Source organism: Olea europaea, chromosome 14 (assembly GCF_002742605.1).
Source record: "Olea europaea var. sylvestris chromosome 14, O_europaea_v1, whole genome shotgun sequence".
Taxonomy (NCBI): domain Eukaryota; kingdom Viridiplantae; phylum Streptophyta; class Magnoliopsida; order Lamiales; family Oleaceae; genus Olea; species Olea europaea.
The window spans coordinates 6,001,709-6,015,417 of NC_036250.1; the positions used below are offsets into that span (position 1 = coordinate 6,001,709).

At 35.5% G+C, this 13,709-nt stretch overlaps 1 protein-coding gene across 1 annotated transcript; it reads right to left on the reverse strand.

Annotated features, from left to right (window-relative positions):
• Positions 1–1,804: 1,804 nt before the first annotated feature.
• Positions 1,805–9,062, reverse strand: LOC111408934 (auxilin-like protein 1). The gene is made up of 7 exons (XM_023038781.1): positions 8,491–9,062; positions 3,471–6,762; positions 3,298–3,387; positions 3,144–3,209; positions 2,970–3,059; positions 2,641–2,817; positions 1,805–2,075 (listed from the first exon to the last, which is right to left on the reverse strand). The coding sequence occupies exons 1-7, from the start codon at positions 8,862–8,864 to the stop codon at positions 2,040–2,042; spliced, it is 4,125 nt and encodes a 1,374-aa protein (XP_022894549.1). The 5' UTR covers positions 8,865–9,062; the 3' UTR covers positions 1,805–2,039.
• Between the last annotated feature and the right edge of the window lie 4,647 nt (positions 9,063–13,709).

Consider the following 13,709-nt stretch of genomic DNA (forward strand, 5'->3'; position numbering starts at 1 on the left):
AACGATTTAATTCGTCACTTATTATTTTTTTTGTCATAAATTAGAGATATTATGTCACAAATTATTTTACGGTCACAATTCAAAAATTTTATAGGTTTCAAATTGAAAAATTTATAAGTCACGATTTATCTATTGGTTACAAATCACAACTTATTATACAGTCACAAATTATTAAATTATCAGTAACAGATTAACAATTTTCAAGTCACACATTATTTTTCAATCACAATTTATCTTTTTAATTGGTTACATATTATTTATTGGTCACATATTAACAAATTCAATGGTCACAGTCAACCAAATAATTTGTGACCACCACCAACACTTACGACCACCATCTCTTCGTCGTCTCCACAACTTATTAGTAGGCACAAATTATTAATTTTTTTGTCACACATTAGATCTTGGTCATAATTTATCTTTTTTATTGGTCACATATTATTTATTAATTACAGATTAATCAATTTAATGGTCACAATCAACCAAATCATCCGTGACCACCACCAACACGTGAGACAACCACTGTCTCTGATAGCACCACTGCCACATCACCGCTAGAACTGCCACCACCCGACAACAACACCACTGTCTCAAACAAATCAACACATCCATCTCAATAGCCAGGGCCACCAACATCTCACCTTCACCACCGCACCCACTGCTATGACCACCACCATCTACCGTCGTCGCCGTCCAAAATCTCTTGCCACTTCATTAGTCTCCATCAACAGAGTAACTCAAACCACAAAATTACCACACACGAGCGTTGTGAATGCCCGACGCTGCACACGCCCTCAACCACCAGATCCGCCCACCCCTAGCCACTACCATAACACCACCAACACACAAACACCATCATCATTGCCACTGCCATCAACAACTATAAATACCCATTCTCTTCTTCAGCTCCAATCTATAATAACCACCACCAAATCACATCTCTCATGTCATCCCACACCCGCCACAACCACCAGCACCACCACTATCGACCACCGTAGAATAGATGGAATAAAAAAAAATCCCAAAAAATTGAGGCAACGAAGCAAATTCTGCGTCGCACCTTGCTGCCATTGATGAGGGTGGTTCCATAATCTAGGAGGGGGAAAGAAGATAGAGACTAAGGAAGAGAGAAGAAGGGAGAGGAGGAAAAGTGCCGGTAATAAGACTCTGGAGAGAGAGAGGGAGATGGAGAGAAAAATATATTGATTGGGGTTTTGAGATGAAATTTGTATAATTAAAAAAAAAATTGATTTTTTAAAGATTAAAGTTTGCCTATGATTTATGAAATGGAAATTTTTAATTTATTAGAATCTGTAATTTCCACATAAATTAGTGTGGACAATTTCTCGAGCTCATTTAACTCAATAAGGATCTTGAGCTTTCAACTTTGAATTGTCTAGGTTTTTTTAACCTTCAAAATTGTCAAAATGTTCGAAATCATTAAATAATTATTCTTAAAAAAAAGTAATTGTAATATATATAATTCTAGTTTTTTTATTATATGTATTTTTTTCTTTATTTGATGGTCATATAATAACTAAAAATAAAAATATATATTTTACACCTAAACTCGTAAGAATTGAGGCATCATCACTACCTACACTACCATTTAGAAAAACTCTGCAGTTCATAAATAGGCAATTCCAATAGAAAATTTCCCTATTTTTTCAAATTAAAATAGATGGAATAGTCTTCTTCTTCTTCTTCTACTTCTAATTCTTCTTCTTTTTTTTGGAAGAATGAGTGGTTAAAAAAAAAACAAATTGTTTAGATATCATATTATTTTATGGAACACTGTGTGATCGAAAATAAAGAGAAAAAAATAAAATTTAATTTAATGGGGGCAAGCAATAATTAAATTCTGAACATGTCACAGGTTATAGTACATCATTCTACCACGAAAATAGGCAATTTCCTACAGCTAAATTTTCAGTTTCGTCAATTGTATCTACAAGCCCCCTCCCTCTAAATAGAAAACAAGGAACTAAATGCAATCACAGAATGTTCACAGTTGCTATTTCCTCTGCATTGCATGTTATTCACCTCTCCTCTGAGTTGAATCTGTTCCATGCTGCCTGAGGTTGACAGGACAAGAATTTATGAAATAAAACATAAAAATTAGCATAAGAGTCGCCAAAAGGAATATGTTTTTTGCCATTTCAACCCCAAAAAAAAAAAAAAAAAAAAAAAAAAAAAAGTAAAGAGAGAGAGAGAGAATGGGAGGGCTTCACTTATAATGCAACACTTTAAGGGGGTTGTTCAAGCTTCTTCTTTTTTTCTTTTTTTAAGTGCATTTTGAAATGGTGTTATGACGGAAAATGTGTGGTTAAAAAATTAAAATAAATAAATAAATTAGCTTTACATGTAATATTGTTTTATTAAAAAATGTGATTGAAATGAAGTTAAAGACTGCATTTTGATTAAAAAAATGGGGTCAAACAAGAGCTAAATTTCGAGTGGCAGCCCAGTGGTCTTCAAAGATCTCTATGAGGCTATCTTCTAGGAGCTCTAGTCATTACTAACAAAGAAAAGGTTTTCTTATGATGACGGTAAGGCATTAAACTCTGAAACGCGATATTTGATGTTGCTAGGCCCCAAAAAAGAAACCGGTTTTATAGTTCAAGAGAAAATAAAGCATACCTTAAGAAGATCGAAAACCTTTTCGCATATGTATTTTTGTTGAATGCTAGCTCCTTTTTGCTGCAATTTGTCTGGATGTACATAAAGGGTTGCCTTTCTGTAAGCTTTCTTCACAGCAGGAGTTGTTACGATTTCAGTTAGGGGAATTGGTTGCCAACCACTGTCTGGGCCAAGGATCTGCAGAGGATAATAAGTTAAAGCTGAATATGAGTGGCTAATCTAATTCAGAATAGCTAGTTTTCGTACTTATCACTTTCAAAATACTCCTTAATGACAAAATAAAGCAGAAAAACTGAAGTTGTGAAATAAATGGGGGAGTCAATGCATACATATTGCAGAGTCGAAAGCAGTGCACGCAAGTTCCCCTCCTTTCCAGTCGCCCATCTCTTAATGTCAGCATCAAGAGATTCTGCTAATCTCTGCATTTAAAAATTAATAATAAGTTGAAAAGATGTACAGAGCACCAGGATTGATAACTTAAAATTTGATGGAAGAAATATTACATTTCTCTCAGCTTGCTCTTTCTGAGCAAGAAGATCTCGCATATTCTTCTCTGCAAGTGCTTTTGCCTGTTTGAACATAAAAAGATAATAAGCTGGTTAAGGCTAGCAATTGAAAAATCAAAAAGTTGCATAAACAACTGTAAGGAATGTGTACCGCTCGCTCCATTATCCTCTGATGCCTCTCTAATCTTGCTTTACGCCTTTGAGCTGATTCATTATTATTTCCATCAAATTTCTCCAGGTCCTGTGGGAAACTCAATCTATCACTCTTCTAGCATGTGATTAAATGCTGTAGCCTGCGCAATAAACAAATAATCTGATACTCACCGATGAAGAATAGCTATGTTTTAATGCATTATTTCTGGAGACACCAGAAAATTTGTCAGCCTGTGTTTTTGCCTCATTGGGAGTTTTCTGTGAGAATGCTTTCTCTAGAGCACGTTCACGAGCCTCTGCTGTAGCTCTCTCTACTGCAGCACGTTCAGTTCTGAGCTTGGACTCACTGATGGCTTTATCGGCAGATTGTTTAGTCGATGCAGAGGCTTTCCCAAGCTTCTCTCGTGCCTCTGCCATAGCTCTTTGCCGAGCTTCGGCTGCTGCTCTTTCCAAGGCAGCCCTTTCTGCCCTTTCTCGAGCTTCAGCAAATGCCCTTTCACGAGCTTCTCGAATTGCTCTCTCGACAGCTATTCTTTCTTTTTCCTGCTCTCTTTTCCTCTTAATAGCTTCAATTCTTTGCTGGCAATCTTTCTTCTGAACTTCAGGAACATTTTCTTTGGCATCTCCATCTTCCACAGTAGAGAATTTGTTCTCATCGTTTTGGCCTGTTTTCATCCCACTTTCAGTTTCCAGGGATTCTTCATTCTGTTTGGCCTCACTAGGTACAGAAGATTCCCCTTCATTTTGTTCCTCAACGTATTGCACCTCATTGCAAGTCATTTCAAGATCATCTGTACCTTCTTCCTTACTAAAGGCCTCATCCTTCACACTTTCTGCAAATGTTTGGGTTTCATGATCTGACAATTCATCTATTTTTTCAAGACTGGAAATTGAATCAGATCCTTCATCAATCTCTGAAGTTTGTTCCACTGGAACTTTTACATCTGTGAGATCAAGTTCCGTCGTTTTTTCACCAGAAGCATGGAACTCAGTGAAATCTTGCATGTAGTTTCCATTAGCATTCTCCTCTTGAGCTGCATTGTGGATTTGGTCAGATGTTCTGAAAGCATCCCCATACTTTGGCAACTTTTCTTCATTGCTCACATCTGTGTCACTGGAATTTTCAGTAATGCCATCAGAAGAAAGATCTTCAAAGGCATTGTGCAGTTTGCTACCGACAAAATTCATTTCAGAGGCACTTCGAATCAAGGAAGCTGCCTTGAGCATTTCATTGTCCTCCTGTTGGAATGCTTCTTCAACTGGTTCTTGTTTCTCATTCTTTTCAATTGAAGAAGATGTTTCAGTCACTCTCGTTGTGCTGCCTTTCTCTTTCTCACTTTCAACTTCTCGTTGATTTTCATCTACACTGTTATCATTTAATTCAACAGTGCAGGCTTCCTGAAACTGAGTGACTATGGTGCTTGAACCACTATCACATGCATCAACAGAGGCATCAAAATTCTTCTCAAGAATAGCCTCCTGAAAGTCATATATATCATGATTATCCTCACGTTTGCCAGTTCCACCTAGTGTGCTGTTCATTTCTTCAGCCTCCAGAGAGGCTGCAATTTTCTGATCTTCAGCATATTTATTTTCATTCATCTGCCTCATCTCAGTTGTTTCATTTTCGGAATTCTCTGCATGTCTCTCTCCAATTACTTCGCGCTCATGTTCTCCTCGTATCTCTAGCTCATCTCCATCATGAGCACAATTAGGTTTCTTCTCATCAATATCTGGTTCATTATCTCCACCTAACCTTTTTTCTACTGCACCTGCCTCTTGGAAGACTTTCTGTTCCCTCTCTTCGATTTCTTTCTCAAGGGCCTCTTTTGGCTCCTCTTCAGTTCCGAACCATGAATTAGGGTCTTCCTTCCTTGAAGCAATTTCTTCTTCCTCATAACTCTTCCCAGGTTGGTGGTATTTTTCTTTCCAGTTTGAAACACTCCCCACTTTCTTCTCCATTTGTTCTTGTCTCGGATCTTCTTCTTTTTCCTTTTCCTTCTCGGTCGGATTCCGTGTTTCATTTAGTGGATTGTCAAACACCAACTTCTGCAACTTAGGCAATTCCCCATTACCAATTTCCTGATGCGCTTCAACTTTCTCAGTACACTTCCCATTTTCATCAAAAATATTTCGTTTCTCCTCTATCTCGGCATCATCCTTGCTGATTATCGGATGTTCTCCAGCTTTATCCACAATCTCCTCCAGTTCAGGCACCCGTTGGGAAGCATCAAGAACTCTGCTCGAATTCCCGTGCTCATCAACATTTGCTTGTCCTCCCTTAAGATCAAAAACTACCTCAGTCTGGTCCAAAATTTCTTCAACTGTTTCTATCTCCTTAATATCAGATACAAGTTCATTCATCGAACGCACAGAGTTATTGCTATTGTTCATCTGTACAGAACCTAAAGTTAATGTTTTACCCTCTGCATTGATTTTCAACCCCGGAGAACTTCTTGCCCCAGCATATTCTTCAGCTACTTCAACATTTTCCTGAATCTTATCCTCATCAATTTTACCAGCATTAAAAATTAGCTCTTTTTGTCCAGCGGATGGAGCAAATTTCCTATCTGCCTCAAATGCCGGCAATACAGAATCTAGGCTTTCATATGTTTTTGTAGGAGCATTGTTCTCTTTTGAAATGTTTGTGTCAGGAACAATTCTTTTTTCCTTCTTATCCTTCTTAAGTTTCAAGCGGCCCCTAGGACTTGGTTTAGAACCATCTCGAAAGCATTCCCTTCTCCTCTCCATTATCTCTTTAGCGATTCTTATACTTTCTTGAGCCTGCTCAATTGCTTTCTTTAACACTGCTGCAGATGCTGCAGCAACTGAATTAACATCCAGTTCCTCATCAAAAAAAGGAAGTGAAGAGTCACCATCAATATTTTCTGAAGCATCAGCTTTAGAGCCAAAACTTGATGACCTTGTTCGCCTGTGGGCCTTCTGCTCATTTAGATTCGATTGAAAACTCGAAGGTGGCAAGACTTTTGAATCGTGTGATTTGAAATTAATTTTCTCTTTGTTAAGCGGTTTATCAGTGATATGTGATTCATCCAAACTTGATTCAACTTTACCTCTGACAGCACTGTCAGAAATTTGATTATTTAAGATATGTGCCTCAGATTTCCCGCCATGATTTTGTTCAACTTCAGCACTGAAACTCCAGGCACGACTAACTTCACGTTTCAGTGAAGGTGCAGGCCTATTGCCTTCTGTCTTATGCAGATGTGCAGTTCCATCAACAAAAGAAGTAAATCCAGGAACAGCATGGAGTTCTGCTACATGCATTTTCCCATTTGACCCATCACTACTTTGTTGCCCGGACTTATTGAATGACAGGTTAAACTGCTGCTTTGTGCTATCAATAGATTTATCGAGTGCCTCAACTGGGAAACCTTCATTATTTCCAGAAGAATTTAAACGATGTGACTCTCGTAGAGGAGATCCTTTATTTGCTGGAGTCCTGTGGAAAACATGATAGAAGATTCAGGAACAACATCTAAGTTCCTCCATACCAAAAAGCTCGACTTTAAATCAGGAACGCATGGCTACTAAATAAACAATTTGAATCTAAAAAATTACATCATTTATGTTATGACATTACAAGTTACATACCTCATGAAAGATACAATATGTGAATGTTGCACATGGAAGGAATCCGAATAACTTAAAAACGAATATAGTCTTAATCTAAGTTACATCACACACACGAACACACCCCCTTTGTGTGTGCGTGTGGGAAGAATAGGATGGAGTCTGAAAAGTCAGATTTAGCAAAAATGAAAATGTGTGCAAAAATTCCTGGAAGATCTATACCAATAAGAAAACACCAATTTTGGTCGAAAACGAATCACTCTCATTAAATAGAAAATGTTCTGGCATAATATTTTGACTAAAGTGAGAATCCCCAAGTTTCATAAATAAGACAAATAGAAATAAGATAATTCAAGGTTCTATAGCACAGCGTTGCAAAGGATTCATTATAGTAGAAGACTTCAGATTCCAAAGAATCTTTTTTGGACAGTAGTCTGACACTAACAACTCAATCCACTTGTGTCACCGGAACAAAAACATATTTATGATTATGCAACCAAAATATGATAAACTTGCCAAAAAATACATAACAGTTCTATGTGGTCATACTAGGCCTTTGATATTTAAGAACAGACAAGAAATGAAGAATGTTTATCAATGTACGAAACAAGAGAAGCTACTCATTTCATGAAACAGGACAGACGGCCTAATTAACAGGAAATTAAGCAAGCAACATGTGGAACTAAACAAAGCTTGATCATAAGGAAAATGCAACAACTCAAAGCATAAATCATTTTCCAAGTCAATGCCACGTATCAATAATTTGAATCAGCTGGCAAACAAAGTAACGACAAAATATTTGTCCAGCTGTGCAATCAACGGCACAAATCTAAGACGGTGTGCAGCTGTCAATTAAGGAAAAACTTTAATTCAATCAATTAGTAAAAGTACAGAAATGATTGAATAAGCGCAATCAAGATGCAAATTTTCTAGCTATAAATTTTTAAACACTACAGATTAAAGAAATCCACTCTTGCCAGGAAAAAAAGGAACTTCGCAGAAATTTAAATATGCCCTTTCGCGCAAAATCAATCCTAAACTCATTGACCTTATAAGAGGGCCAGAGGGCGTAAGAAAAATCGAGCATAAATTTATCTGTTGTCATCCAAGAACCATAAACTAAATGGAATTATGATTACCAATATCAGCCCAAATTTACTAAAGTAATCAAGCAGCAACCAATTGGTAATTGTTGATAAGAGGTTTTGAAAAACTAAAGATTAACAGGGCTATTCTTTCCTAAAAGGAACTTTGAGAGAAAGATTAAAATAACGGCATAAGCATCCGAGAGAAAATGCGAGAATCAAACTATTACCTATATTATTCTACGAAAAAATGGCAGCTTCATCTAAGCTACAAAAGTCGGATTTTTTCTTTTCATTTCTGACTATGCAATTCTTAGCAAATCAAACATTGCAAAACCCCAGATATTCATCACCATAACCCGGAAAAATATCTCAAAATATATGTCTAATCGACAACAGCAACAAGAATGAAACTCAAAATCACATTTTCAATCACTGCATAAATAACCAAATTAGAAAACCAAAAAAAATAAATAAATAAAAACAATGGTTAACAGCCCAAAAAAACTCACCTTGGTTTATCAGAAGAGGTTTTTCTTATTTTTCCTCCAGCAAACAACTGTTCGTACGGTACAGCTACATCCTCATCCCTAAAGCCACCAAAAATATTGGAGTAGTCAAGCTTGGAGCTCCGAAAATCACCCGACCCGGCACGTTCTTCCAGGCCAGAAAGATCGAGAACCGGAATGGACGACTCGCGCTGCGACCCGGAGAAAATCTCAGCGTACTCCTGAACTCCAAGCTTCGTCCCCAACGAACCCCGCCCTCCGCCGCCGCTCGATAACAGAACATCATCGTAAGGGTTTTTCGAGGAAAAGGACGAGAAGGCATTTGCTGTGGAGGTGGAGTGTTTTCTTCTGTGAGGAGGTCTAGACAGAGACTCCATGGAAATCGCAAGCAAGGTTTTTTCCAAGCGAGTTTAGGGTTTTCTGGTTGATTTTATTGGGTTCTGAATTTTGTTACTGTTTCTTCTTCGGTCAGTGTTTCTGCTGCACGGAAAAAAATTCTGCAGTATGAGACAGCGAGAAGCGGAGAGACAGAGAGAGAAATGTTTTATAATATGAACTGGGAAAAGGTTGTGATATGGTGGAAACGGTCTTTGTACATCAAACCAATCATTCCATGTTAAAATGTAATCACTCCTTTAAAGGACATATTTTGTTTAGTTAATAGCTTACTTCTTTATTTACTTATGTTTAAATAAAATTATGAGAAATTATTCAGTTAGACAATTACTATCTGAACTTTGATTGAGCTGGTGTACCTACACCTCATGCACCAGATCGGAACCTGCCTCGAAATGCTGTGCAACTAATGTTGTTCTGTCTGTGGTGTACGATATAACTCAATGGCGCGTCTATTATTCTCGTTTCCAGTGAGTGGAAAGAGACATAGGGCATAAAAATTCCAAAGAGGGGTAAGATAGGAATACAATAAAAAATTCCTCAAGAGGATATTATTTAATGCTTCTCCCACACAGGACCAGAATGTGGTTTCAAACTTTAGAAATTGAATATGTAGGCCCCAGTTTGCAGCTTGCATGTAAGAAAGACAAAATGAAATTTAAATTTGTTTCACTTTAAAAGTATATTTTTTGTTTTGTTAAATTTGATAGCAATTTTCCATTCTAAAAAATTAATCTTTTGACTGTTATTTCATTATTTTAGTCTTCATTTTTTACTTCTTTACTCACACGTGAGATTCACTTTTCTTTCTAACAGTCAAAAAATCAATTCTCATAATCAATACCGAATAAACCCTAAATCTCTGCCTTTTAATTAATAAATAAAATAGCATGGAATTACAAAAAGAGGATCAATACTATATTAATGCAAATCGATCTGTAAGTAGTGGCTTGTTGTAGATAATTAAATTTGTAATCTTATTAGATTTTAGAATTAAAAATTAAAGGAAAATATAAATGATGTTTTTGAAAAGAAAAAAAAAAGTGTATTGATACTTCTTTTCAAATATCAAACTCCAGTTTTAATATTAAAAAAAATAGCCAAACAACTACATTATGACTCGAAATTTGTGATTGATAGAGTAGGGGAAGAGACCTTACTATAGCTATCGATAATGCTTGTCAATACTCGGGCTTTCCAACGTGAAGAAGATGGGAACATGCAATTTAAAAATAATAATGAGATAAAAGTGTTATAAATATTGTTTTTGATAGAGTTTAGTGGCAAGACTTGAGATGAAAACCGTAGTATAAGTACAAGTTTAGTGTCGATTGAAGATTTGATTCAAAATGCAAAAGGTCGTGAGAAGATATCGTACGTGATCCATAATTCTCTTATTGGAAATCCATATCAAGCAGTGTTGATAATATGTATTTCATAATGAGCATTCTAGTCCTAGCATTTGAAAATAATAATAATCCATGTGTTATTGTATTTGAATCTAATTAAAAATCTCATGATCATTGAAAAGAATATTCAATCATAGTTGTCCAATGCAAAAGATTCTCATGAAATTATTTTACATTCAATTATTTCATTTAATCTTGCACCCCCACATGGTATTTGGCATTTGGATATGACGGTTCAAAGAATTGCCCGATTGGGTGACCATTATGGGGATATAATGTTGTTAAATGTTTCCACTACAATATGTTTTGCTTGTGGGTATGGTGGGGCCTTCCTCTTTATAAGAGGATCATGCACTTGCCACAATAGGGGAAAGAAATATATGTATTTTCTTGTCATCGTGTAAAGAGTAGTTGCAAAATGGTGTAATAAATTTAAATAAAATTAATTTACAGATATTTTACTTTAAATTTTCAGTTAGATAATTTACCTTTCTTGGATTATAGTTCAATTGGTCAAAGTGTCACCCTGTGAAGGTGGAAGCTCCGAGTTTGAGCCACGTCAATCTCGACGGATCCAATAAATACATCAATTAGTTTCTCCCTCTCATAGAGGAAGGATGACAGGAGGCGGACTTAAATTTCCAAAATAAAGGGACTTTTTTCTTTCCTATTTTTCCTTTTTTTTTCCTATGTAATAATCATATCCTGTTGTTCTAAATCCACATTTTTTGGTCAATTGTGTTATAAGCAATTATCATAATTTACCAACTAACATGAGCTCAAATTTAGGTTGATTAAGTTTGCTTCGTCGGATGGACTATATTTGAGATTGAACTCGATTCGTTTATTTCTGATTACTTAAAATGCCGTGATGAGTTCAGATCAATTTAAAATGATTTTTGTAAAGTAATTACTGAAATTTGTAAAACAAGGAGTGATTCCCATTTATAACAATTTTTAAGTGTGTTACAAAGGATTTTTCTAAGTTTTTTACCCTTTGAGGGCACCATTTCCCTTATTTATAGGCCTTATAACAATTAATTAGCCGCCTATTGTCATATCAAGTATAGTGCAATCTTAGCCTCCCGGGGCATAGCTTAGTAGTACAAAGAATAGGAGTGAGGTTATCTCACGCCTTGCTGGCAGCCGCAGTGTGGGATTCGATTCCTGAAATATGGAATTGGACTCCTTGTAGGCGCAGTATACAGACAGCTCTTGTTCCTTGGTCTGCTGTAGCACATCCCGCAATTTACCTCTCTCACAAAACTCTAAAGACGGGACGATGGGGACCCTTAAGGTTGGAGTTCAACCTTAAACTATAGCGAAATCTTGAAATGTGTGTCATCGTCCTGATTGAAGGGTTTTTGGTTATTGAGTTCAACTGAGCAAGACATCATTCTACATAGGGCGTAGCTGTTGCCTAAGTAATGATTATCTGCTCCATGGGCAATTATTGCTCATTTCTGGATGATGGAGGGAAAGGTGTTAACGCAGAGGTGACATTTATCTTCTGTGGGAATGGTTGCCAGAATGGTTGTGATGTCATTAGGTGACGTCCTTTCAAGGTTGCAATAGTGAAGTTCTTAAGTGACGATGGCACTTGGTCAAGCTTGTTAGATGAGGTCCTAATTTGATCTTTTTGAGGCAGTTGATATTTTTCATTAGGTCTATTTCTTAATCTAGTTTGTGGTGGGTCCAAAGTGATCGCGAATTCAAATACCTAAGATTTACAAAGATAGATTAGTTTGTGTTATTTTGAAACTTACATTAAGTTGGACTCGAAAATCTTTACTCAAAAGCCTCTATTCGCCAGCAGACTAAAGATAAAATCCATTGTTTTTAGGTCAATTCATTAACTAAACTAGCATTGTCAGAAGAGCAAAATTGGCATCGATTACCATCCAAATAAATTTCAATAAAAGTGGGAAATCTAAGATAAAATAATTACCAATGTTATAAAAATCGGATTGTACCGGCCAATTCAACCCAAAAAATCGCGAACCAACCTCAAATCCGGTCCAATTATCATACAATAACTGGAAAAATAAAAACCATTGAAAAATTCCTTAGACCGGTCGGTTTATCGGAAATCAAAAAATCTGACAATATTAAAATAAAATGATTTTATACTTCACAAGATATTTAACTACATTGATTGGCCCATGTATTGTACTAGCATGTAAGGGCAAACAAAATGATAAAACCAAATCGGAACCAAATCAAATCAAATCTAGCGGTTCGGTTTGATTCTACAAAAAAAAAAAAAAAAAAATTAAAAAAAATAAAAAAAAATTTTAAAAGTTTTGGTTCTTAAAATTGAGAACCATTAATCAGTAATTGAACTAGAATCAAACCAAACTAGAATTGAGTAGTTCAATTCCAATTTGGTTCCATATCTTAAAAAAACAATGATTCATTGTTTGTTTTGATTCTATTTGAACCAAAATCAAATGGACCCATATTTGCCCTTGCTGACAGCCCAATCTAGATTTCAATTCACAAGTGAATTGCCTTTTTAAAGGAAACCCACTCTTTAATTTTTCATTGAACTTTCGATATAGGATGAGTTGACTTTTGCCAGTTTTATTGTAAAATCTGCCCTTGTTTGAGCTCTATTTCTCAAAAATGCATTTTTTCAAAATTCATTTTAAACCACACGTTTTTCTATAAAATAATTATACACATATTTCAAAAACTTTTTCTTACTCTTAAACCACACAGTCTCCAAAAAATCACTATTCCATAATGCATGTTATCTCAAAAATGGGAATCAAACAGGAACTAAATATTTAATAGTTTATTTCATTATTTTCATTAACAAATCATAGCCCTCAATTTGAACAAAGTAAATTATTTTCATCATATCAATTGTTAGTTTTTGAAGGCATGAAATAAATTAAAATAATAAATTTATTTAACAAACATGGATTTATATTTACTTTAAATTAGTAAGCTAAAACTAAAAAATATATTATTGTTATTGTTGTAAATATAGTAATATTTTGTGAATGACGTTTATACCCCTCCAACCCTAGTCATCATAATTGTTGTACTTGTAACCTTAATTCTTCCATATAAATATGCGAATTTGATTTTTAATAAAATACACAATTTTATTAGCTTCTTTAGTTTGTTCTCACTTTTTATTTTTAATTTATAATACATTATCAGCACGAAATTCTAGCAAATTTAGTTAGCAAGATTTATTTTTCCTTCTGCTTACAAATTTCTAGTACAAGGAAGAAAGAAGTTTTTAGCTTCGCTAATGCAATGCCCGAGTTCTTGGTGGAATAAATGCAAAAAGGCCATGTAGCACCAATCTGCTTTGAAGCTTTTTGAATAATTTTGTCATACAGGTCCCCAGGTGTAAGTATATGTATGTGAGTGCAAGGTCGACAAAGCAAGAAAAATCTACAT